The following is a 27,019-nucleotide window of genomic DNA, read 5'->3' on the forward strand; positions in this document are numbered from 1 at the left end:
AGAGAAAGCCTTAATTAGCCATAACCAGCCTACCACACCAGCAGTAGATATGGAACAGTTGAGGGGTGGCTGTAACCTACAATATTGTAGGTTAGGAGACAGAGGAAATCAGAATGAAGAGCAGGACAGATGTTAGGAAGAAACTTGTTGCAGTCAAAGCAAAGATTAGCAGGAAAGTGAGTGGTTCACATCACAGCCCCGAGTCTAACTAGCGGGGAAAAAAAAATATTTTATTACATTATATTACTTTAAGGTCACACTATTATTAGGAAACATGTATACTAACAACAGTTTCTCTTTCAAATACATGTATTATGTGTATCCTTGTCACCTGCATTGAATGAAGTCTCACTTTCTTTCAGAAAGATAGACATTGCTAGCATCTTCAACATTTTCCAAGTGTGTCAAATTCCTGCATCTCCTGGTGGCAGATCCACTTACCCCACCCATGTCATTGGTGAATCTCTTTATAGCTTCAGGGACACTAATGACATACTGATTGGTGGGTGGAACCATAAGAGGAAATGCAGGCATCCAAAAGACCTGAAAGTATTGGATGCCAAAGATCATAAAGGCTTCTGTAATTCTAGAAGAGATCCAAGACTCCATTTAATGAAGGTAATGATAAGTACAGTACATGTATTTTAAAGAGACATTGTCATTCGGATACATGAATGCTAACAACAGTCTCTCTTAAAAATGGATTAAGAATGCAGATCTATTTGCAGAGACACAGTACTAATTACTGTACTATTCACCAAACAAAAGAAAGGGAAGAAGAGGTTTCCGGACCTGCAGAACCTTGTGACTCATTTAAAAAAAAAACCTTGAACCACTTTCCCTTAAAGTTCCTACAAATGATTTACCTGCAAAAGTACAGAAGTGGCCAAAAAATGGGGGAAAACAAATAGCATACGTCCTAATTCTTACCCTGCCTCCCTAGACACAGGTTTTACGAGAATTAAAACCCTGCCTCATTAACCTGCCAAATAATACTGTAAATATTTTAGGCCATTAGTATGAATGGCAACAATGCTGCTTATTTCACCATTAAATCATTAATGCTGAAGTTTAATTATTTTTTTTATTTTTTTTTTGCTATACAGCACCAAGGACATAAATGTAATGAAGTGTTTTCCATGTCCGGCTTGCTGCTGCATAGTTTTGAAATCAATTGCTGTGTCCTCCGCACAATGCTGATATTCTGTAGCTGCGGGGGTTAATATCAGCCGCCAAAAAGAGTTGCACCCCCCCCCCCCTATTCACAGAACATGTAGCATTCTGTTCCCAGAATGTAAAGTGTTCTGAATTAGAGGCAGTGGATACTGTCATACATCATCCGACCCTCTATTCACAAAACCAATTGCACTCTGGGAAAGAATACTATATGTTCTATGAACAGAGGAGACGGGCCAGTGGTGCAACTCTCTCACAATCGCAGTGGCTGATGTTAATCTTTTGCAGCACCAGAAAATCAGTGCTGTGGGGAGACACACTTCATTAGGTAATGTTCCTGGTGCAGCATAGCAAAAAAATGACCTTCAGCTTTATTAAAAATACTGAAAAAAACTGGGCTCGGCAGTAATATCTGCAGTGCAATACTTTAATTTTAGTGCATGTAAGGGTAATTGTTTACACACAAAGGGTAATTAATTACATTTACCCTTTGTATTTTGTCTTTAAACCAGACTTATATCCATGTACACATATGTTGCTCTAATTCCTGAACAGCCGCACCAATTTTGAAATGTGACAGCAGGTGCTGGGAGATGAACCCCCCGCTTGCTGTGGCACTCTAAATACGAGTGCAATGTGTAACATGTTTCAAAGGTGAACCTATCCTTTAACAAAGTTTCTAGCATGGATCTCTTATGATCAGCTCTTTTCCTCCTGCCACCAAAATTACTAGAAGTTACTGGCTGACAAAATAGCAGTCAGGAATTGCTATGCGATACATAGTAGTAGCATCAAAATGTAATTTGCAGATAGATGTAGATCAAAGGTGTGACCTTTTATCTGCATAGGACATAAGCTAATTAAACCTTACAAGATTTTTTTTTTTTTCAAGTGCATTATTATTGAATCACTTATTAACTCTTAGTTACCCTAATCAACCCTAATTACTACTACAGAATTAAAAAAAGCTTTTTTTCACATGCACATAACTTTGCCATGCTATGTAAAAAAAAAAAAATCATTATAGTGTAATTTTTCATAGGACAGATATAGAATAAAGTGTAAACTTTTTATTTACAGTAAAACTATAATTACTAAAACGTCAATATACAGAGAAAATAAAATAATTTTTACAACATAATGCAAAACAAAAGAGAAAAAGAGAAAGCAAAAGAGAAACCAATACAGGTATACAATATATCTATTATTTTGTTTACTACAGACTGATGATCAGCACCTCAAGAATGATAAATATTTATGATTATTGCATATTATAATTTAAAAATCTTTAAACAGACACAATTGTGGTAGTATCCACTGGAATTGGGGGTAACTTATGTACATTTGTTCAATTGTATTCACAATAATTCAGCAAATATATTGTATCTGTACAAAAGATAAATGATGTCAGCCTTAAATAGTTGCCAGAAAGTCTATTATGCAACCATATAACATTGTGTAAATAAAAGTGTACTTGTCTTTTGATGCAATCTTGGTCTGGAAAATGTACATTCTCCCGCTGGTATGTGCAGAGCATAAACCCTCCAAGAAAAATGCCAAATAAATATAATTTTGAAAAATAATTAAATAATTATAATAATTAGTAAATAAAATGTCTACTTTTTATGACGGTAAGACTACTGTTTTTTTTAATTAACACTGGTCAAAATTGCAAACAAAAACATTTATTTTCCATTTTTAACATCTTTTTGGCCAAAGATTACATAGAAAATAAAATACAGGGTTGTTAGCCCTAGAAAATAAAATCATATTTGCAAAACAATATTGCCAAAACAAAAGAGCCTAGACTGTCCCCCAAAAACAATGTATTTCCTACTTTGTTATCTTAGGTAATGTACACTATATCAACTCAACATTACAAAAATAAAAGCTTCTCTAGCTCTGCTGAAAAATAAAACAGACCACAAAAATAACTTGTTGCCATCAGTGAATTTTAAACACTGTAATTCTTCCAATATCTCCAGTTGTTCTCCAATTATAACCCAGTGTTATACTCCAATTATGACTTCAATTTGAAATACTGTATATAGCACGTCTCTTCAACTTTACATATCTTCAGAGCCAGTGAAAAAATTTTGTTAAAACACCAAAGTGATGAAATCTCTACAAAATATTTTCAGTGTCTTTTTATTCACTCCGCTGATGACTGTTCATCCTTCAACCCAAAACTAGCAACACATTTGTCAGCTCATTTGCCTCTCTGATTATGAAAAAATGAATGCACCTTGGGTATAAATTCTCAGGCTCAAAACCCCTTCTGCTACAAAGTCTTTCAATGTTTTATTAAAATATAATTGATCTCCTCTCCCACTATAATCACCACAATTAATATATACAGTATCTCTTCCATTGTAACCATCATTACCATATGACAAAAAAAAGCAAAGCAATCACACAGTGTAAAATCACATGAATCTTGTGCCTGCTACCACAATATAAAACACCTGTGTATATATAATCACATTAGAGTCATATTTTAGGTAATGGCAAAGCAACTACCAAATCAATATGTTCATAGCGCAGATGTAAAAGTTGTTCTGGTCCATAAGAGGTAAAAAGGTCCCAGAGCTTTTGTTGCAAGGATTTGGCCTCAAATTTTCAATAAGAACTGCATAAGTTCTGATGGACCCACTAAATCCAAACATTCTCCTATTGATGTCAGATATTGCACACTAAGAACATACTATTTAGAAGTAGTTTTATTAGCACTGCAATATTTATACTAAATTAACCATCACTTTAAATATTATACGCATACCCAAAGGTAACAAACGCTCTTTGAAATCCATGCATGTTCAGATCAGTAGAAACGCAAGGCCTTTACCTAATAAGCATGTCACTTTCAGATGTGATAAAAGCAGTCCACTGTAAATGTGCACTTAGAACAACCATTATTTTTTTTTCTAAAAGACCATTCCAAACTCGCAGAAGTCCTGCTTTCATAAAAATTCTTGTACATCTAAAAATAGTGTTGTGTAATACGTTGTATATGTGTTCTGAGTGCAGCATTATATAGTAAAAAAATATATATACAGTAAAACCTTGGTTTGAGAGTAACTTGGTTTAAGAGCGCTTTGCAAGACAAGCAAAATTTTCAAATAAATTTTGACTTGATATACAAGCGATGTCTTGATATACAAGTAGCCTCAAGTCACAGCTGAGTATAAAAGAGAAGAGAGGCGCCTCTAAGTGTAGCAATATGGTTAAATTTAATGAAGGTACAACATTTAGCAACTCACGTGGTTGATGATTGGAACAGGCACATCTAAGGATGCAGGCATCAGGGGTAAAGCTGTCCACATAGGACCATCCTCCGCACCGTCATCTACGTCATCCTTTCCATGCTGCCCCTCGCTTTCAGATCGCTTTACTGCAGGGTGGTCTTCCCGGTCAGGATTACAGACTGGCAGCTGGCGGTGCAGAAGACGGTCTATGTGGACAGCTTTACTCCGGATACCAGCATACTTAGATGTGCCTGTTTTATTCATCAACCATGTGAGTTGCTAAATGTTGTACCTTCATTAAATGGAATATATTGCTACACTTAGAGGCGGCTCTCTTCTCTTTGATACCCTGTAGCTCCTACTGGATTTTGCTTCCATTCCCCTTGTGGAAATGGCTATTTGTGGATTGACATTTTATGGTTACACAACCTATCGCAATGCTATAATCTTTTTATAGGGACTTTAAACTGAAGGATTTATGAATAAATGGTTGTGGAACGAATCATCTGAGTTTCCATTATTTCTTATGGGGAAATTCGCTTTGATATAAGAGTGCTTTGGATTACAAGCATGCTTCCGGAATGAATTATGCTCGCAATCCAAGGTTTTACTGTATATATTTCTAAATACATTTTTAAATTCCATACCTTTCTTTGAAGTAGTTCACGAAAGGCATAGAGCAGGGGTCTTCAAACTATGGCCCTCCAGTTGTTCAGGAACTACAATTCCCATCATGCCTAGTCATGTCTGTGAATGTCAGAGTTTTAAAGTGCGGATAAGTAGTTCCCCAACAGCTGGAGGGCCATAGTTTGAGGATCCCTAGCATAGAGGGTAGTAGCACGTTGGATTTCAACAAATAAGGTTATTAGCTTTGTTTTTAGAACTATTATTTGCATAAATATCCGGTTGACTGACACTGTTCAAAAGAAAAAAATACTATTTAAATACTACCTTTCCATACCTTTAAATAATGGCTACATGTTGGCAAAACCATGATTGGATCTTTTGTCTTTCCTAGTGGGTTATTGACTAAATGGAAGGAAATGTGGCTTGTATTAAGTGTAGTTTCAGAGTTTGGCTTTTCCACTTCTTACATCTTTCCAAAGTACTGTTAATGCAAACCACATTTACTTGGGCACAGGTTTGGAATTTTATGAGGTTTCTTAAAGACTAGAATTCTCTTAGGACTTTTGGCAATTATTTTAGGTCTTACAATAATGACAGCAATTAAGGGTTTCTAACATGCACTGCTTTGAAGGTAATGCTGCTCTTATAAATTTTATATAACACATTTTGATGGGAGACAAATAAATCCAATAACTAGACTTAGGAAAATGGTTGCTGTCTATAACAGTAATGGTGCAAAGGTTTAGCAATATATGCATGTGTAGCAGGTTTTCCAGGCATTGGGCCTGAGATGGGTCTGCCATTGTTACCGGTGAAACCTCAGCCCATTTAAGCTGAGTACCCAAGTGTGAGAGTTGAGACAATGACCATTCCGACATCTTTGGTTTGTTTTGTTTATTTGATATTGGGGATGGGAGAAGGGAATGAGTGGGATACTCCTCTGGCTCAACTAGGTAAAACTGGGACACTTTGTAGAAAAATACCTGTTAGCGCTGTCTTGACGCCAGCTGAATGCTGACCAACGCTTACTGACGCTTTTACGATTGCTTTATTACTGAACTGTGCTAGAGCTTGACTTGTAACCCTCTGGTTAACTCAAAAGATCCTGGACTGTAGTGAAATTGACTCTTGACACTCTCTTAAGCTCAAAAGTCCTGTAAACAGCTCCCTCCAGCCCTTCACTGACTGAGGTATCTCCTTGTAACTGCTTGTGCTGCTGCAACTCTCAACACTGTACACTGCACGCTGTACACATTAACTCTTTAGGGCCCAACCGCTGGTGCCCCCTTTAACACTTCAGGGTCCTCTCACAAGGCACCCCCTCTACCACTAGCTATCTGCTGGATTCCTTGGACCTTCACCGGAGCGGTCCCCTCTGTCAGCTAGGCAGACCCACAGGGGCAGTTTATAGTACTCACGAACTTGGAATGCTTTCCTGAAACTGGGCCCCCCTCAACTCCACCAATCCTCGGCACACTGGATCCCCTCTGCAGCCCAGCTCACTCTGTATCCTCAGGCAAGCCACCGATCCTTCTGACAGGAGGAGAGACAGCCATACTCTCCCTCCTGGGACTCTGCTTCCTGCCAAAGACACTGTGTCATGCGTTCACCTTAAACTTATACCCACTCCCAGACTCCAGTGTGGCAGAATCTGCCTTTCTGGGGTAGATACAGGCCTGAATGTGCCACTGATTGGGTTTCCTCCACTGCCCACTGAGCACCCTTCTCATGGAGCCAGTGGGGAGACTCCCCAGTCTCAATAGCAACACCTGGGAGACATGACAGCCCAGCTGAAAATCATGGCCCTGCTGTTAGGCAGCCAAGGCCCACTATACTTTGCCTACCACCTACCTTGTAGGGTGATACACATGCATAAAGTAGCACTACTAGTCTGGGTCAAGTAAGGAAAGAACAGCCTATAGTTGTTAAATTACTTTCTACAGTGCACACATTGTGAACTTGACCTAGCACTAAACATTTTCCAGCAACAACTGTACTAAAATACATGCAAAAGTGCAAGTGCTAATCTCTGAGTTCTTGTGCAGTTCCTTAGAACCTAGACCAAGGTTACATAGTTAGTCAGGTTGAAAAAAAATAGATTTTTGTAAAATCTTACCGTAAAATCCTTTTCTCTTAGCTCATTGACAGACGTAGTCCTCGGTGATACAGCACCTTCGGGTTATGTTGCCTCCACAGGAGCAGGACTAGACAGGAAATAAAAATGCTCTGGCCACACCCCAGGGGCAGTCCCCGAGGGTATATCCTCTCTCTCTCCGCCACAGCAAATCAGTTATGTCACAAGAGCAGTGCTTAGAGAATTTAACCCAACCCAACTCAAAAACAGAGGGGCGGGTACTACGTCTGTCAATGAGCTAAGAGAAAAGGATTTTACGGTAAGATTTTACAAAAATCCATTTTTCTCTATCGCTCATTGACAGACGTAGTCCTCGGTGATACAGCACCTTCGGGAAGTCCCAGAGCAGTATCACAAATGAGGGGTGGGAAAATGGAAATCAAATCCAAATCTAGAAGGCCCAACCGGTGCCAACTAGAAGTTTACAATGCTCATCCTTAATGATGAGACTCAACAAAAAAATTTTTCAACAGAAAAAAACCCTCGAGGTAGACCACCGGTCTCCTCAAATTGCGGCCTGCAGCACTTTGCGGCCAAAAGAGGCATCCGCCGATGCCATCACATCAATTTTATAAAATTTTGTAAAGGTATGTACCGACGACCAGGTGGCCGCCTTACATACCTGGACCACTGACGCCTGATGGCGAAAGGCCCAGGAAGTACTGAGCGCTCGAGTGGAGTGCGCCCTAACAGGGAACGGAGGACTCTGACCCTTAATAGAATAAGCCTGTACCACCGTCTGTCTAATCCATTTGGCAATAGTTGCGGCAGATGCAGGCAACCCCTTTCTGGGGCCATCCGTGATCACAAAAAGTGAATCCGTCTTACGGAACGATTCCGTAGCCTTTAGGTATACCCTGATTGCCCGAACCACATCCAAGGAATGCAACGCATGTCCCCAATGATGATTGGGCTGAGGACACAAGGAAGGTAGTACAATATCTTCATTCAGATGAAAATCTGAAACCACCTTAGGAAGAAAGGATGGCTTAGGATGGAGTACTACCTTATCCCTATGAATCACCAAGTATGGGGACTGGCATGATAAAGCAGCCAGTTCTGACACCCTGCGTGCAGAAGTGATAGCCACCAAGAAGGCCACCTTCTGGGATAAAGTAAGCAAGGGAATCTCCCTGATGTTTTCAAAAGGAGGTTTCTGTAGAACCGACAAAACCAAATTAAGATCCCAGGGCGGTAAGGGCGCGCGGACTGGTGGAGCCAGGTGCCGCACCCCCTGGATGAAATTCCGCACCAAGGACTTGGTAGCTAAAAGTTTCTGAAAGAAAATTGCTAATGCTGAAACTTGACCCTTGATGGTGCTCAAGGCTAGCTTATGCTCAACCCCTTTTTGCAAAAAGGCCAATATTCTAGTCACCGAATTGGTACGTCGAGGAAATCCTAAAGATTCGCACCACGCGATATAAGTCTTCCATGTGTGATAATAGACTCTGCTGGAAGTCGCTTTCCTTGCTTTAATAAGGGTAGGAATGACTGAAGCTGACAACCCTCTGTCCTTCAGTACTTGGGTCTCAATGGCCAGGCCATTAAAACCAGCGACTGTAAAGCACAATGGTAGATTGGTCCTCGAGACCGCAGATACTCCCTGAGACGCAGTTCCCACGGAACGTCCGCGACTAGCAAGTCCAAGTCGGCCAGCCTAGAATTTCTAGGACCACTGGCACTGACGAGATCTGAACCAGGCGTCCCTAGAGCTATCTGGCCCCGACCATCCGACAAAGTCTGGTCGTTTTCTGTTCCCACACATTTATCCGACACCTGATTCCTATCAGGAACAGTGATCTCTCCTGGTTGAATCTCAGGGACCGAAGTCACCCGGCTAGAGGCTTCTTGGTCTGTCTGGTCAACCAGATCCGATTCCTGTGGGGAATTGAGACTAATTTTAGGAAAAGGTAAAGGAAAAGATCTATTCAGGGAACAGTGACTACCGCTCCCTGTAGTACTTAAATGTTGGAAGGGAAGAATCGCACCGGTAGTAGTAGTCGATGCTCGATCTAATGTCCTGAATACCGGTGAAAACGTCCCCCCACCCTCAACCCGGGTGGGGGCGCACCTTCAGGCTGTGTAATCCTTTGCTTCGGGTTTGGCTGAGTCGGTCCTCTGTTTGTCCGACCAGCCTTTCTTGAACCCTCCTGGAGGAGTCTTGCCTTTCCCGCTTGTTCCAGCCGGGCGTGCGAACCCTTTATGGGCGGTAAAGAAAGGTCCTCGCTTGTTGCGAGGTCCCTTAGCTTTAGCAGCCTGTGGCAAGAAAGTGCTCTTGCCCCCAGTGGCGTCCTTAATAATTTCATCTAGGGTGGCCCCAAATAGGCGATTCCCCTGAAAGGGGAGATTCGTCAAGGTCTTTTTGGAACCTAGGTCAGCTGACCAGCATTTTAACCACAGCACACGTCTGAGGATTACCACTGACGTAGATGCATGCCCTAATAGGGGGGTAGCATCCAAGGCTGCGTCACAGACAAACTGTAGCCCTTGTATAATCTGTTCCATCAAATCAGATGTTCCCTGGGGGATATCTTTTCCCCTTAGGTCTTGGCGTACCACTCTCGCCCATTCCGTTAGTGTCTGGGAAACTAGACCAATAACAATTACTGGTCTAAATGCTGACCCTATCAGGGAGAAGATAGTGCGGGACTCCGCTTCCATCTTTCGATCCACCGGATCCTTAAAGGACGAAGTGTCCTCCACTGGGATAACCGTGGTTTTATTCAGCCTGGAAATAGGTGGATCCACCACTGGTGGTACCGTCCATTTCTTAATGAGGGATTCCTCAAACGGATAGCGTCTAGCAATACGCTTGGAAATAGTAAAGGTACGCTTAGAATTCTCCTTTAATTTTATTACCAAAACACTTGGGTACAGGAAAAACCTTCACTGTTTTAATGGGCTTGTTAGTACCAAAGGGAATCTCTGTTTCAGTTGCCTCTGCCGGTGAAACCTCAAGTCTTAAGGTTTCCCGCACCGCCACAACTAGTGCGTCCACCAATGCTTCTTCCTGAATTATAGCGGGAGAAAGAATGTCCTCCTCACTGTCTGAGGGAGCTTTACCTGAGATAACAGCCCTTGCAGAGGGACCTGCAGCTGCAGTGACCATCTCTGAATCTGAGTCAGAGGTGTCAGATAATATAGGGGTAGGCGGGGGTGGCTTTCTTGACCCCCGTCCCTGACAGGCTGCCTCGACCCGAGCCACCAAAGACTCCAAAACTGCTGTAAATGCATCCATACTCTGTGCACCGGCGGGTCCCGTGGCCCCCTCGAGGGAAACAGGTGGGGGTATTTGTGTGGCAGGGTCCATGATTATTCCAGTAATTTCCCGGAAAATACAATTCAAATTTAAATAAAAAACTTTTTTTTTTTTCAGACCCCCAGCGCCACAAAAGCCCCTCAGTGTTACCTGCTAGGGATCCCTATCGATCGAGAGAGAGAGAGAGATAGACCCCCAGGCTCACCACTTGATGCTCAGAGTTCACTGCAACAGGTTACAGCGCTGTGTTCACAAACAGGAAGTCTTTTGGCTGGCTGCCCAGGAAGAAAGGAGGCGGCTCCGCCCCTCTGCACGCCTTCCGGCGCCTCCCCTAGCTCCACGAGGTGTTTGGATCACCTCAAACATGGCCACCTCCATGCTGGAGACACGAGGCTACGCCAAAATGGCGGCCTCGTGCGATCTAGCAAACAATGGCGGCGGTGGTACCGAATAGCGGCGTGACTGCAGAGCATCACAACACCTTCTCTACATGGGGATTTAGCCTGGTCGGCGGTACCGGCCCTGGCGGACCGCATGGCCGTTCGGAAGGCCTGCTATCGCTGGAGACTTGACTAGGAAGCAGTCTACATGTCCGTGGCTACTGACTGGTAGGATACTTATATTATCACAGTAAGATACCAATACTGCCACTAATTACAATCTTTTTAACATGTTTACAATTAGATTGTCAGCTCCCAAACCAAGCCTCCTAGCTTTTTGCACATAAAATCACACTCAAAGTAGGGGGATCTGTGCCACGTTATAGGATAGAGGGGAACTCATCCTTACCATACAGAGAGGGGCCCGCGTTCACCACAAGACCCGTCAGGGGAAAAGGGGGAACATGCTACTCACCATACCGGAACCAGGCGGGCACCAACTCCTGACAGTACCCCTCTCCACCGGGGCAGGAGGGCTGTCGACCAATACGGACGCCGTGACTCATGGTCCTTGGCGTTTCAGCGAGACGTTTAACTCGCGGGGTCAGTCCCTCCAGTGGGACTATGTCGCGGCCGACCCAGCGCGGAGCTATGGCCTGCACGCGCTCGTAGGCTGAACTGGGGTGACCACCGGATCTCAACATCCAGCCCGTCGCCCAGTTCAGCTTTCTTGCTTGAAGATCTCACAGGAACACTGGAGAAAAAAGCTGTCTAAAAAATCTTTTTAAGAAAAAAATCCTGCCAGGACCGAAGATCCCAGCAAGGTATCTAGGTCCTTACTCCTGACTAGACAGAAAAAAACTGATTTTCTGTGGCGGAGAGAGAGAGGATATACCCTCGGGGACTGCCCCTGGGGTGTGGCCAGAGCATTTTTATTTCCTGTCTAGTCCTGCTCCTGTGGAGGCAACATAACCCGAAGGTGCTGTATCACCGAGGACTACGTCTGTCAATGAGCGATAGAGAAAGACACATCCATCTAGTTCAACCAATAAAGGTTGTATATGGTTGTCTATTTTTCCAGAGTTTGGATTATTCCTTGTAGCTAAACTCATCCCCTGTGTTAAATGTAAATGCCAAGACTTCTGTGGGCATTAGAGAATCTAGGATTTGACAGCTTAAAAAAGGATTGAAGCTTAGCAACAGAAAGGGGGGCTTTTCATAAAAAACATGGAGGTTTCATATAAATAGTTTTGTCATAGGTGTGGTATCCATGTTATCTATTCAAAATTGTTGTATATGTTACACATACATTGTACCAGTCTTACCCTGGCATATCCTAGTTTTCTTTTTTCTGTATCCCTACTTATCTGTGCAAAAACTTTAATAAACTCAGAGTAAATAAAAATCATGGAGGTTGACATTACTGACTTCTCTTTCTAGTTGCCATTCTCTCACCTTCAGAACGTATTAATGCCCCTAGGTCAGCAGAACAGCAACTGACAACCTATATTTTTTAGCTCATTCTGGAGTTACAGAAGTTGAGGATGCATTTAGAAAGCACAGGGACACAGCAATCAATCTAAAGGGAAAAACAAATACTTGCAGGCACCACAAAATGCATGTACTGCAGAACTTTAGTTACTTCAAAGACTTTTAGGGCACTGAAAAGTTCACTCTAAAATATTTTAAACACAAAAAAACAATCAATACCCAAGCCCTCCTAAATAAATCTGTTTTTTAAGCTGTCCGTGCTCTAACACAGTTTATATCAGCTTTATTTATTAGTACATGTGGGCTTAAAATGAACCTGAGCTTACCATGTAGGGCAAAGAAACAGGTTCACCTTAATGCTGGTTCCATTAGCACATGCTTATCTTCCTTATCACGCCAATCAGCTTTGATCCCCTGCAGATTTTGTAGGTTTGTCCACTTAAAAAGAAATAAAGGGTCTATAGTTTTCTTATCATAGGTGTATTTTAAATGATAGAAACAGAATATCAACAAAAAAATCTAGAAACAAAAAACACAAATAAATGCTATAAATTAAGTTGCAGTTCAGTGAGTAAAATAAGTATTTGATCCCCAAGCAAAACATGACTTAGTACTGTACTTGGTGGAGAAACCCTTGTTGGCAAGCACAGAGGTAAGACCTTTCTTGTAGTTAGTGACCAGGCTTGCACACATCTCTGGAGGGATTTAGGTACACTCCTTTTTACAGATCTTCTCTAAATCCTGAAAGTTTCTTGGCTGTTGCCTGGCAACTCGAAGTTTCAGCTTCCTACTTAAATTTTCAATAGGATTAGGGTCTAGAGACCATGACCTTAATGTGCTTCTTCTTGAGCCACTCCTTTATTGCCTTGGCGGTATGTTTGGATCATTGTCATGCTGGAAGACCTATCCATGACCCATCTTCAGTGTTCTGGCTGAGGTAAGAAGGTTCTCATCCAATATTTTACAATACATGGCCCCATTCATTGGCCCCTCAATGTGGCAGAATCGGTCTGTACCTTTAGCAGAGAAATGGCCCCAAAGCATAATGCTTCCGACTCTGTGCTTGACTGTAGGGATGGTGTTCTTAGGGTCATAAGTCAGCATTTTTCTTCCTCCAAACACGGTGAGTTCCCCTCCTCAAGAAGGCACATGTACAGTCAAGCCAATGAACATCCAAATGATTCAGAGAAGGATTGGGAGAAAGTGCTGTGGTCAGATGAGACCAAAAATGAGGTCTTTGGTATTAACTCGACTTGCCGTGTTTGGAGCCTTAGAGTGTATCCAACCTCAGGAACAAATATGCAATTTTACCAGTCATAACAGTGGTCCTCAACTCCGGTCCTCTGGGCCCACTAACAGGCCAGGTTTTAAGTATTACCTTGGGGAGATGCAGACTAGAATACTGCAATCATTGAGCAGCAAATTAGATCACCTGGGATGTATTTCAGTTGTCTTGCAAACCTGGCCTGTTAGTGGGCCCTGAGGACCAGGGTTGGGGACCACTGAGTCATAAGATGCAGTCGCTGCATTTGTTTACTTTTTTCAAGCTTTTTATTTTTGTTATTTTCAAATAGTGAGCCAGCTAGAAGTAACATGCTTGCTGTCCTAAAGAGTATTGCCTCTATGAAGGAATATCATTTTTACCTTAGGTCAGGAAGTTTGTCTGGACAACACAGAGAGAACTGGGAACAAGGAGACCAATGCAGCATTTTGTTCTTTTGTTCTTGAAATTATGAAACAGATATAACAAAACCCTAGCACTGGTTTATTTAACAGACCAAATAACAGAAGGTCACTATTACCATGGAACTTCACCGTAAAATGGAAGCTATGCTTTATCTCCTCCCTCCCCCCTCACCATTTTTTTTTCTTTGGAGTTTTGAAAGGTACCTGATCCCTCTTCTGCTGGGATCAACTAGGCAATCTTAATGGAAGTTCATCACCCTCAACCCCCCTCACAACCTACTAAGACATGTTACAGGTCCCAGGAGGTTGGGGGTCTATTCACAAAGTGCAGCACGAGCCATGCATGTGCAGTAGGGAGCAGGCACAAGAAGTGCAGGCAACCCAAAGACTGGAAAGAAACTGGCCTGTGAGGATAGCGCTGGATCCCTGGACAAGAAAGTGACTTTTTATTATTGTACTACTTCAGTATTTGTAGCTGCTGAATTTTAATTTATTTTGCAAAGACTGAAGAACCTCATTAATGTTTACATATACCTCAGGCTGTCACTCCATTCTGCTGCCCTGCCAAGAAAAAGGTTCAGTCATAGTGATGCACCTTTTTTTTTTGCTAGATACCCATGCGTCAACTTGGCCACGTGGGAGGCATGCAGAAACGAATACCCATACCCATAGAATACCCATAGAATACGAATACCCATGCGTCAACTTGGTCACGTGGGAGGCATGCAGAAACGAATTCTAGCACTGCAAAAAAAGGAGGCAGGGATTTATGTTTAAACATACATTGTACTATACACCTGAGTCTGTGTTGTTGCAGCCCAGTGATACCTCTTAAATACTCAGAATTGCAGCCACTATCAGAAGACCAGGAGAGAGGTCTCCAATATCAGGTGACTGAGAATATTATTGAGTGAAATTACAGCTCTAAAACAATGCATTGCATTTTTTTTCACCTCTTGAAATCCCAAAGACTAAAGTCACCTAATTTTAATGAACAAAGAATGCCTACCTAAAAAAAAAAAATGTTTTAAAGAGTTTCCAAAGGTAACAATGGAACCCAAGTACAGGCTGCTTGTGTCTGCAAGTGCATGTTAGTTTCAAATCAATCCATGTGTCTCTGTGAACATTTTGGTATTAACTGAATAAGAGGAGAATGGCTTAGCACCAGAAAGAAGCAGTGCTTAATTTTTACTTGTACAGAGGTCTGAATCTCCATGATTTTGAAGACCAACATTGGTTATTTGTAGGTACCACAGTGTGCCTGCACTTCAGTTATTGGAAACATTTGACGCCAGGATAGGGTCACATTTAGGAGCACTTTATTGTTTTCTCTTTAAAAGGCCTTTCCACACAAAACTGATATTTACTGGTAAAATGCTAGGAATTTATCAAAACAAGAGCAGTTAGAAAGCTCTATGAAATGTATGTACTGCATGTAGCTTTAGGTACATACAGTACACAGTGCTGGGTCCTGGCTGTGAGACAAAGACTTCCGGTCTCACACCCAAGCGGAGAGGTGGCTTGATGATGTCATGACCTCCAACCCAGCCAATCAGAGGAAGCTTTGCATTCATATACAGAACAAATAGGTCACTTACCTCCCTCCCTCCCTCTTGCCTGTGAATTGACAATGAAGGAGCAGCAGACAGATGATTGTTTCCTTCCCTTTCGTTCAGTGAACATGTTACATTTGAATGTATGCAACACACCTGATTGGCTCCTAATGTTTCCCTCCCTCTTTGTCTCTACTCGGGGGGTTCTAACAGACTAATATTAAAGTGACACTAAAACCTTGCTTTTTTTAATAACAACAAACATGCTATATGTACCTGCTCTGTGCAAAACCACTGCCCAGATCCTCCTCTTCTGGGGTCCCTCTTCAGCGCTCCTGGCTCCTCCCTCCTGCTGAGTGCCCCCACAGCAAACAGCTTGCACCCACCCAAGCAGAGCCACAATCTGTGTGTGTCCATTCAGACACAGAGCCACAACTCAGCCCCGCCCCCCTCATTTGATTACTGACTTTGACAGCAGAGGGAGCCAATGGCACCCGACAGTCGAGTCTATCGTATTACTTTGCAGGATCGAGGTGGGCTCAGGTAAGTATTGGGGGGCTGCTGCACACAGAAGGTATCTTAATGAATATAATGCATTAAGATAAAAAACGTCTGCCATTACAACCACTGTAAGATGAAATCTGGGAATTACCCCAGTTGTATTTACGGAATACCAGCCCATAATACCCCTTTATTACCTATCCATTTCTCAGTGGTGTGATAGCTTGCCAACACTGTACCCAAATTAATTTTATATAACTTATTTTTAGACAGATAGAACTTTTTTTCTGGTTGTATTCAATAACAACTGTGTTTGTAATTTTTTTTTACTATATAAAAAGGGAAAAAACTAAAAATTGGACAAACATGAAATAAAAATTGCAGACAGTAGGGAAACCCCCAATAGACACCACCAAGGTAATCTCATTGTTTTGCCTTAATGTTTTAAAATTAAAAACCTGCTGGTATTGAAGCGGTTAAGTTTAGTAATGGTGCACTAGATACAATGAATTATTAACCTCTTGCCACTGCCTGCAAACATATTTGTGGCTTCACCAAAGTGGGTCTTCTTTGGTGAGGCTGCATATATGTGTTTGTGCTGGAAGCATGCTGCACAGCACACTTCGAACACAGAGACCAGGCTCCTACCAAGAGCCCAGTGTCTTGTACAAAAGATTGGAAACAAGGCCTCCCTGATCACTGTGATAGCCTCTGATCAGCTGCGACAGTGATATGTCACTGTACAGCTTGCCCATGTGTTTTTTTCCTTCTGAATGGAGAGAAACATACAGAAACATACATAGAAATCCGGAGATATCCATTACCATTTGCTACCAATTAAAAACCCAATCTGCCCTAAAAAACAAGGTATAATCCACCTGGATACACTAAGTAGTTGCGAAGATATGTCGTTTTACTAATACACGTCAAAGTTGCAAAACTGTGTTCAGTCCTTAGGATTTATTTTACCCTCATCATGAAGGGACTAATGTATAGGCCACTCACAATGGGAGAAGGCAGTGAAGGATGTAATTTACAGCTTACATAAAGTGGGAAGATAGAGATGAGGGGTTAATATGTAGAATAAGGGAGGTGATGAAATATACAGGTCACATAGAGATTGCATGGAAATAGGAAGTACAGGAGAGGAGGAGGGTGCAAACGTTAAAAACAAATTCACAAGCAATTACAACCCTGGTCATGAACGTGCTGCTGCTGATCCCTTCAAGTATGTAATCTGCATCCACAAAGCCTCTCAAATTCCACACCAAATGCTCACAGCATCATAATGTGCAGAGCTGATCTAATTAGCTCTGTACATTTTTTCTGTGATCTGAGCTGTCTAATGATGGCTCAGATCACAATCATTCATGGGCACAATGGCTGCCTTAGGATATTTTTTAAAGGTCTACTACTACACCGTTCCTAAATGTATGATGGTAGTAAACTGGTTAAAAATATTTTCAATGGTTTTTAATTACAACATAACCACATTTATTGGGGATATATATATATATATATATATATCCTGGAAGGAAGACGGGGGCGAAGATGAATGCGGCCTCCAGCAAGTTTGGAGGTGTCACATAACGTGCTAGTATGCGATGCATACTAGCACAATATGCCTTTACTTTCCAGGTAAGAAAAAAAAGAATAAAAAACCAACAGCCTTTACTTCCTCTTTAACAGCAGCTATTTATTGAACCTTGCTTTGATAGCTTTGAATCATTTTTGAGTATATAACCAAGCTAATGAAATGCCCAGTGGACACAACAACCTAGAAATGATCATAATAAAAAAGGAACTTACCATGAGCAAGGTCAATTGCCCCTTTTATTATCTCTTTGAATGCTGAAATGTCATTTTCCCAACCACTCTTTTGAGTCTCACATTTATGTGCTTTTGACAAGAACTGCAAGGCCTGCAAATAAAAAATATGTTAAACAAATAGAAAGTGTCAGGAACAAAACTGTATACAACTACTAAAATAATGAAACTAATAGGTTTCACAGACATTTACGTTATTACAAACTGTTCACTCATATTAAAGGATAAGTTCAACTTTGAGAACATGTTACATGTTCCACCCAATTTTAGGGTGGAACATGTAACATGTTCCCAGTGCTGCAGCCGCTGCCCCCCCCCCCTTTGGAAGCAGTACGGGGAGAAGTTCCCCATAATAGCTGCCACTGTTTAAAAAACAGTGCGGACATGTGGGGCTCCGAGTGTCTGATTGAACTTCAAGCCCCCACACCCTTGACGGCTTTTGGCTTGTAGTTCTCAATGAACTACTACAGTGCTGTGAAGTGCCGTGGTAGTTCATTGAGTCTTCCTGTCAGGGAGCATGGAATGTACGGGTAAGCCGATATACTGACAGTGTGCAGGAGACCTGCATGGCATCAGAGATCTGTTTTCTAGGCTTCTGCAACAAAAAATAATAATGGCACATTTTTTTACCTGCAAAAAAAGTTTCATTTTTTTTTTAAAAACGTGAACTTATCATTTAAACCCCTGTTCTTTATGTATATTGAGACAGGTCTACTTGGTTGGTGGCAGACTGGAGGGTGAGTACATCAGACTGGGGGCTGGCTGGCTTCCATGCACCTCTTTTAATCCGTTTCAATTTGGTTTTTCCGATACAGGGATGGAGACACTGGGCATACCTGCCGGTGTCTCATTTAAAGTCCCACATAGCCCACATTGTCTATCATTTAGACACTAGCATTTAGAATTTATGGAATATGATTCAAGAAAATCAACAAATTTGGATGGTAATCAGGATGTCCCTTAGTTTCTGAAGTCTATGCTACAGTTTTTTTTTTTTAATGTTTGTGACATCTTCACCTGCAATCCTGGGAATCCAACAACTGCTGCTGTGAATAGTTTTATTTTAAAAAAGAGGGAATTAAAACGTAATAGTCGTAAAATATGTGAATAAATCAGTTCATGTGAAATAAATGAGACTATACAACAGAGAACACTTGTACAAATGTCATTGCATTTGTCAAATAATAATGAGAATAATGATCTAGGTAAGACTGCACCAGTGGGTTTTATTTGTAAAAAACAGTATTGAAGAAAAGAAGTGTTATCCCATGAGATGCCAGCTTAGCTTTAGCAGCACATTTTTAAAAATAGAAGCAAAGCAGTAATGGACAACATCAATAACAATTTTATTGTGCAGAATTACTTTAGTTTAGCAACATCTACAGGTTTTTAATGAAAATAAGCTCCTCTCAAACCAACCAGCTACATTCCAAACAAATCAAGTTGACAGCATGTAATTACATAAATATATATATCAAAAAAGAGGAGCTCCAGATATCCTATCTGAAATTATCCGTTTATCTACTGATCTGTTCCCCACAAGTCGAATTTCTCCTAAAGTGAGGTGAGATGGGGTGACCTGCGTTAAAAGATTAAGCCTATCCAAGGTGGCAAACCTATGGATAAAGCATGAAGGAATAAAAGAAAGTGAAGGTTGTTCAAGGATGACCCATCAGTATCAAAATAACACTGAATTAAAAAAAAACGTATATTTTATTACAAAGAGTCATCTCAAATATAAAAAAGTCATATAAATCAAAGATCCAAAATGGTATCACCATATATAGATATTTTATAGGTATAGAAGTAGCAAATGGCAATTGTCATCTATCCAAAAAGTCAACACGTTTCACAGTCCTTACCACTTCTTCAGGACTTCACATTTTCAAATGACAGATGCCTTATTACATGCAATTTGAATCTTAAAGTAAAAAATACATACAGTATCTCACAAAAGTGAGTACACCCCTCACATTTTTGTAAATATTTTATTATATCTTTTCATGTGCCAACACTGAAAAAATTACACTTTGCTACAATGTAAAGCAGTGAATGTACAGCTTGTATAACAGTGTTAATTTTCTGTCCCCTCAAAATAACGCAACACCCAGCTATTAATGTCTAAACCACTGGCAACAAAAGTGAGTACACCCCTAAGTGAAAATGTCCAAATTGAGCCCTAAAGTGTGAATATTTTGTGTGACCACCATTATGTTCCAGCACTGCCTTAACCTTTTTGGGCATGGAGTTCACCAGAGCTTCACAGGTTGCCACTGGAGTCCTCTTCCACTCCTCCATGACAACATCACGGAGCTGGTGGATGTTAGAGACCTTACTCTCCTCCACCTTCCGTTTGAGGATGCCCCACAGATGCTCAATAGGTTTAGGTTTGGAGACCTGCTAGGCCAGTCAATCACCTTTAACCTCATCTTGTTTAGCAAAGCAGTGATCGTCTTGGAGGTGTGTTTTGGGTCGTTATCATGTTTGAATACTGCCCTGTGGCCCAGTCTCTGAAGGGAGGGGATCATGCTCTGCTTCAGTATGTCACAGTACATGTTAGAATTCATGTTTCCCTCAATGACCTGTAGCTCCCCAGTGTCGGCAGCACTCATGCAGCCCCAGACTATGACACTCCCACCACTATGCTTGACTGTAGGCAAGATACACTTGTCTTTGTACTCCTCACCTGGTTGCCGCCACACACACTTGACACCATCTGAACCGAATAAGTTTATTTTGGTCTCATCAGACCACAGGACATAGTTCCAGTAATCCATGTCCTTAGTCTGCTTGTCTTCTGCAAACTGAGGGCTTTCTTGTGCATCATCTTTAGAAGAGGCTTCCCTCTTGGATGACAGCCATGCAGACCAATTTGATGCAGTATGCGGCATATGGTCTGAGCACTGACAGGCTGACCCAGCACCCCTTCAACCTCTGCAGAAATGCTGGCAGCACTTATACGTCTATTTCTCAAAGACAACCTCTGGATATGATGCTGAGCACGTGCACTCAACTTCTTTGATCGACCATGGCGAGGCCTGTTCTGAGTGGAACCTGTCCTGTTAAACTGATGTATGGTGCCGGCCACTATGCTGCAGCTCAGTTTCAGTGTCTTGGCAATCTTCTCATAGCCTAGGCCATCTTTATGTAGAGCAAAAAAATTTTTTTCAGATCCTCAGGGAGTTCTTTGCCATAAGTTGCCATGTTGAACTTCCAGTGACCAGTATGAGAGAGTGAGAGCGATAACACCAAAGTTATCATACCTGCTCCCCATTCACACCTGAGACACAGGGGAGGGAAAATGCTAATTGGGCCCAATTTGGACATTTTCACTTAGGGGTGTGCTCACTTTTGTTGCCAGCGGTTTAGACAATAATGGCTGTGTGTTGAGTTATTTTAAGGGGACGGCAAATTAACACTGTTATACAAGCCATACACTCACTACTTTACATTGTAGCAAAGTGTAATTTCTTCAGTGTTGTCACATGAAAAGTTATAATACAATATTTACAAAAATGTGAGGGGTGTACTCACTTTTGTGAGATACTGTACATAGGTATATTGCATAGGTTGGTGTTTAGAATTTACAACTATCCATCAGTAATCATACTTGAAAAAGTAAAAAATTATGATTACTGATTGATAGCTAGATTAGGAGCTTTGTCTCCCACCTAACCCCTTTTGAATCCTAGCAAGTTCTCTTAAATGGCATTATCATCCTGCTTTGGCAGGCTGTGGGGATCAAACCTCACCACCTACTTTTGCTTGGATGATGACAATTGCCATACACTCTTGGGCTCCCTAAAAATGGGTGATTACTCAATGACTGTTGGACTTTTCTTTGCATAAGCATAATTACACTTACAAATTGGGTACAGTTTAGGGAAAAACGCAAACTGTTTTTTTTTTAGGTTTAGGTATAGCATCAGCATAACTATTACATTTTATATCATTTTTCGATGGGAAGCCTACTTGGACGGTATCAAAATACTGGCTTTATTCCACCCCTGGATCAAAAGAGGTCTACATACGAGTTATTATTTCTTTGCCAGGTGTGTCGCTATTTTGATTGGAAAATTCCTGCGGTTTACAGATTAACAGGTGGTTCTGGATCTCGTAGATGTTATGTTGTCTTGATTCTAGATCTCACCTCTCCTAGAGTAGCTGTTGTAAATGTGTATGTCCCCTCACCTTTTCATCTACAGGTGCAGTACGATATTATTCATAGACTGATACTTTTTATGCCAATTTCTCCGGTGATCACTGGAAATTGTAATTAAATCCTGGATGGGTCTCATACTACAACTACTATGTAGTCGATGGGTCTCGACTACAACAAAGAAAATGGCCTCTGCCCCCACCTATAACTGGCCTTCATAGCAAAGAACACATGGAAGGGCAACGCACATGAGACAAACAAAAATAAAAATTCCCAGTTCAATTTGCTAACCAGTTTGCTTACCAACCAAATTAACCTGTCTAACAGTTTGCGTCAAAACAGGGTTTTAGTTAGCACACATTTACAAACGCATGTGTAAGCTGCAGGGCCACTCCACGGCACCCTGTATTACCTGCAGTCCTAACTCTAGTGAATTTATGAGAGTCTTCACAGTGGAAGCACATGCAAGCTAATGGATAGATAGGGGGCAGGTGAGCCTTGAACTGGGATTTGTCTCATGTGCGTTGCCCTTCCATGTGTTCTTTGCCATGAAGGCCAGTTATAGGTGGGGACAGAGGCTATTTTCTTCGTTGTTAATGTATACTGGTGAGTGGACATACTGAATGCCTTTGCTGTAATACCATTGGCTGGGCTTCCATTATGCCCCCAAGTACCTTTAGGAGGGATGGGCCACCTTCAGGCTCACCTGCCCCCTATCTATCCATTAACTTGCATGTGCTTCCACTGTGAAGACTCTCATAAATTCACTAGAGTTAGGACTGCAGGTAATACAGGGTGCCATGGAGTGGCCCTGCAGCTTACACATGCGTTTGCAAATGTGTGCTAACTAAACCCCTGTTTTGAAGCAAACTGTTAGACAGGTTAATTTGGTTGGTAAGCAAACCGATTAGCAAATTGAACTGGGAATTTTTATTTTTTAACACTACAAGCCCTCACAGTCCACCTTGCTCTGCTCTGTCCCTATGGGCCAGGGCTACACTCCTCACTGAGGTGTGGAGATAGAAGCATACCAAGACTCAAAGTTGTTTGCATTTACCTCAAATTTGGTGGGCCCTATTGAGGGTTAATTTGACATCTGGGAACAAAGAATTTCTTCAGATGGTGTCTGATGCCTAATATTTGTCTAGGGGTCTTGCAGATCACAATCCTCCATCACTGGCTCTGAGTTTTTCTACTAGGCGTGGAGAGCAGGGTGGAGGCTGGCCTAGGGATAGTTGTAGACAGAGATGGTAGCAGGGAAGGTTACCCCTATATTGGCATTTTAGCCTGAGAAACTAGAATCTGCTCCAGAGAAAGTTGAATGGGATACTTTTAAGTCAGCTATGTCTGTGTAATACATCTCTGCTATTAAGTTCACAAGGACAGAGCATGAAGTTATTCTCTAAAATTTACAGGAGGCTGAAAGTAGCTTGGCTGAGCCGATGCATTCTCTCCATCAGTGTAATCAAACCTTGGTCTCCTCAAGTTCCGAAGGCTTAAAATTCTTATAACTAAACTTACTTAAACATCTTTCCAGAAAGGGGATGAGTTGGCATGGCTTGGTTGCAGAACTGAGGATAAACACTACCATTGCCAGCATAAAAACTGTGAAGAGGTCAGTAACTATCAACTTTTTGGAAATAACGCCTATGGTTTGTTGACTATTATAGCGATCTCTATGCAAACCCTGCATTTCTTTCTCTCTATACAGGTCCTCTTAAAGACTACTACTGTGGACATTATGCAGGTTACAAGATTGTTTCCAAATAATAAAACACCCAAGCCATACAGGTTTTCTTTAGAATGGCACAAACCCTATGTGGAACAATGGCCTCCCATTTGCAGTCTCTATTCTTTGGAAACAGGAATCTTACCTTGCCCTATGCTAGAAGCACAAGTTATCATATTTTAAAACCAAGGAAGGATTTACAATTATGCTCTTCTTAAAGGCTAATAGCGCTACTGAATGTAAGTTTCAAGATATTAACCAAAGTTTTAAATCAGTAAGACTACTGAAAATCATCTCCGTTGATCAAACATGATTTATCCTTCAGATGTCTACTGGCACAAACTTTTTATTCATCTTCAAATTGAACATCTTAACCTGGACCACAGAGTAATGGTATCAATGGATATGGAAAAGGCCTTTGACAGTTGACTGGGATGGTATGAAGGAGGTCTTGGAATGTATGGGTTTTGGACCATTATGCCTATGATGGATATCAATAACATATGCCACCCTGAGAGTTGCTCTTAAGATTGGACTCTTTGATATTTATCAAGGAACAAGACATGAATGTCCCTATTTTTGCACTCATGATGAAACCTCTAGTGGTAACTATTTACATATCCCCTGATTTGAGTAATGGGTACAATGGTTAGCTGTTATTTGGGGAGGGGAGCTCTTTTCACAGCAGCTCACATGCAGCTTCGATACAGCTTTTCTAATAAGAAATAGTTTACATTTTATATATGGCTTACGGAAAAAATTAAGGTTTTAAAGAAATGTAAACCTCACTGTGCCTAGAGTTTGGGTTTAAGCCTGTGGTTCCTTGGATGTTTGTCTGTGGTGTAATTTTGAGATAGTTATAAAATGTTCTGCTAGATTATAATTAATTTTATCATGGCAGTCATTTCTAAGTGTATATATACAAATACACTTTACATATAGTATATATTATACGTACACATATAGAACATAGGTAGATAGATAAATTCAAAAAAGCCTAACAAAAAAAAAAGAAACCGTTTACTGCTACAGCTGTACAACAGATGTTTAACTGTACTGTCTATAATATTTCTTCTAAAAAGTCTAGACTCCCTGATATGATCCATATTACTAAACAATTAGAGCTAATGAAAACAACGGGGTACAGAACATGGATCTTTTGGAAAATATATATTTCTCAGAATGGTTGTGACAACTTGTAATGCACATTTTTTTTTTTTTTAAAGAAAGGAACTTTCTCCCGAATGCAAAGTGGAAGACATTTGTTAACCACTTGAGTGCCATTTGAAAACTTATCCCACTACCTGGTATGTTAGGGTGCATTCAGCTCCATATCTCTACAGTGTAAGTTTTAAGGAACTATTACTGTGCTGTCCATTGTGCTCCTTGCTGGAGTTTCTGACGTGAGGAAGGAAAACCCAGTTTCTGCCAAGATGCCTTAATCTCACCCCCTCCCACACACACACACACACACACACACATACATACACAAGCACAGATACATAGTACAGAATTAAGTATGGTCAGTCAGTAATGGGGAAAGATCAGCTATAGGAATACCAATGGCAATACTGGTGACAAGTCCTTTGTTCTCTGCTTGCCTTTATTTGAGAACAGCGTTGGAACTTCAGTTCCTCTATAAAAAATGCTGGCTGCTCAGGATTATGTTTGAATTTATTCTGTGAGTGAGAAACACTGACATAAATAAATGCAATGACATTTTCAGGCTTACCCCTAATGTAAGTGATCAAGCACTATAGCTGGATTCTGTGTTGTTCATCTATAGCAGCCCCTTTTCCCATAAAGCAAGCAGCCCTACCGATACTTGGTTGCCCCAGGACTTATATTTAATGCTATAGTGCCTGGCCACCATGGGGAGAAAGATGCGAACTGAGCACCGCAAACACGTACAAGGCAGGTAAGGTTCAGAATAGTCAGGGTAAATAAAATCTGTAGTCAAAAAGGCAGACAGAGCTCAGCAAATAGTCTGAGTTCCAATCCAAAGTCATAAAACAGAGAAATCCTAACAGCAGACAGGGCAGACAAACAGGGAGCTTGACGCATGTTAACCACTTCCGGGATCGCCCACTGTACATTTACTGCGCCACATCACGTACCTAGTACATGATCTGACACCTCCGGTTCTGCCGCCGCCCACCAATTACACAGGACACACGCAGAACAACAATCTGCCTATTGTAAACAAGGCAGATTGTTGTTCTGTCAGCGAGGAAGGCTTTGATCCTGTGTTCCTGCAAAGCAGGAACACAGATCTTTGCCTTCCCCAGTCAAAGCAACTCCTCCACCGTAAGTAAGCACAACCTAGGCACACAGTTAACTCTTTATCGCCCTTGATGTTAACTCCTTCCCTGCCAGTGTCATTAGTACAGTGAAAGTGCATATTTTTAGCACTGATCACTGTATTAGTGTCACTGGTCCCCAAAAAGTGACAGCTAGGTGTCCGATTTGCCTGCCACAATATCGCAGCCCTACTATAAGTTGCTGGCCGCCACCATTACTAGTAAAAAAACAAAAATAGATAAAAATATCCCATAGTTTGCAGGTGCTATAACTTTTGTGCAAACCAATCACTATATGCTTATTGGGATTTTTTTTTTTACCAAAAATATGTAGCAGAATACATATTGGCCTAAATTGATGAAGAGATTTTTTACATTATTTTATTGGATATGTTTTATAGCAGAAATTAAAAAATATTGTCTCTCCCCCCCCAAAATTGTCTTTTTTTGTTTATAGCTCAAAAAATAAAAACCGCAGGGGTGGTCAAATACTACCAAAAGAAAGTTCTATTTGTGGGGAACAATGGTAATTTTATTTGGGTACAGTGTCACACGACTGCGCAAATGTCAGTAACGCAGTGCCGTATCTCAAAAAATATCCTGGTCATGAAGGGGGTAAACCTTTCGGAGGTCAAGTTGTTCAACACAATATCACGAGCATGGGACTGCAGGCTTGGCTGGCTAAAATCTGGTTTGGTCTGCACCCAGAGACTGGCTACATCAATCACCTTGCAGGTGATCAAGCAGACCAGGAGAATGCATCATAGCCAAAACCAGGATGCTAGAATGAGACCAGCAGCTGTGATGGAACAAGAGCGCTACACACTCCTGACAGACATTAGGAATTTTATTGTTCAAACTCCCTTCCCCCCAAAAAAATACCATTGTGGGAATGTCTGTTTTAACTTGAAGTTATCAAAGCGCATTTTGTGTACATTGCAATGCAATGTCA

General features: G+C 41.3%; 1 protein-coding gene across 1 annotated transcript in view; it reads right to left on the reverse strand.

The window, feature by feature from the left end:
- Nucleotides 1-27,019, reverse strand: part of TTC27 (tetratricopeptide repeat domain 27) — a 747,788-nt gene that overhangs the window by 47,777 nt on the left and 672,992 nt on the right. The window contains exon 19 of the mRNA XM_082252288.1: nt 17,862-17,973. Within this exon, the coding sequence (XP_082108414.1) occupies nt 17,862-17,973 (112 nt within the window). The remainder of the gene's footprint in view (nt 1-17,861; nt 17,974-27,019) is intronic.

This window comes from Pelophylax lessonae (genome assembly GCF_965119305.1).
Source record: "Pelophylax lessonae genome assembly, chromosome: 3".
NCBI lineage: Eukaryota > Metazoa > Chordata > Amphibia > Anura > Ranidae > Pelophylax > Pelophylax lessonae.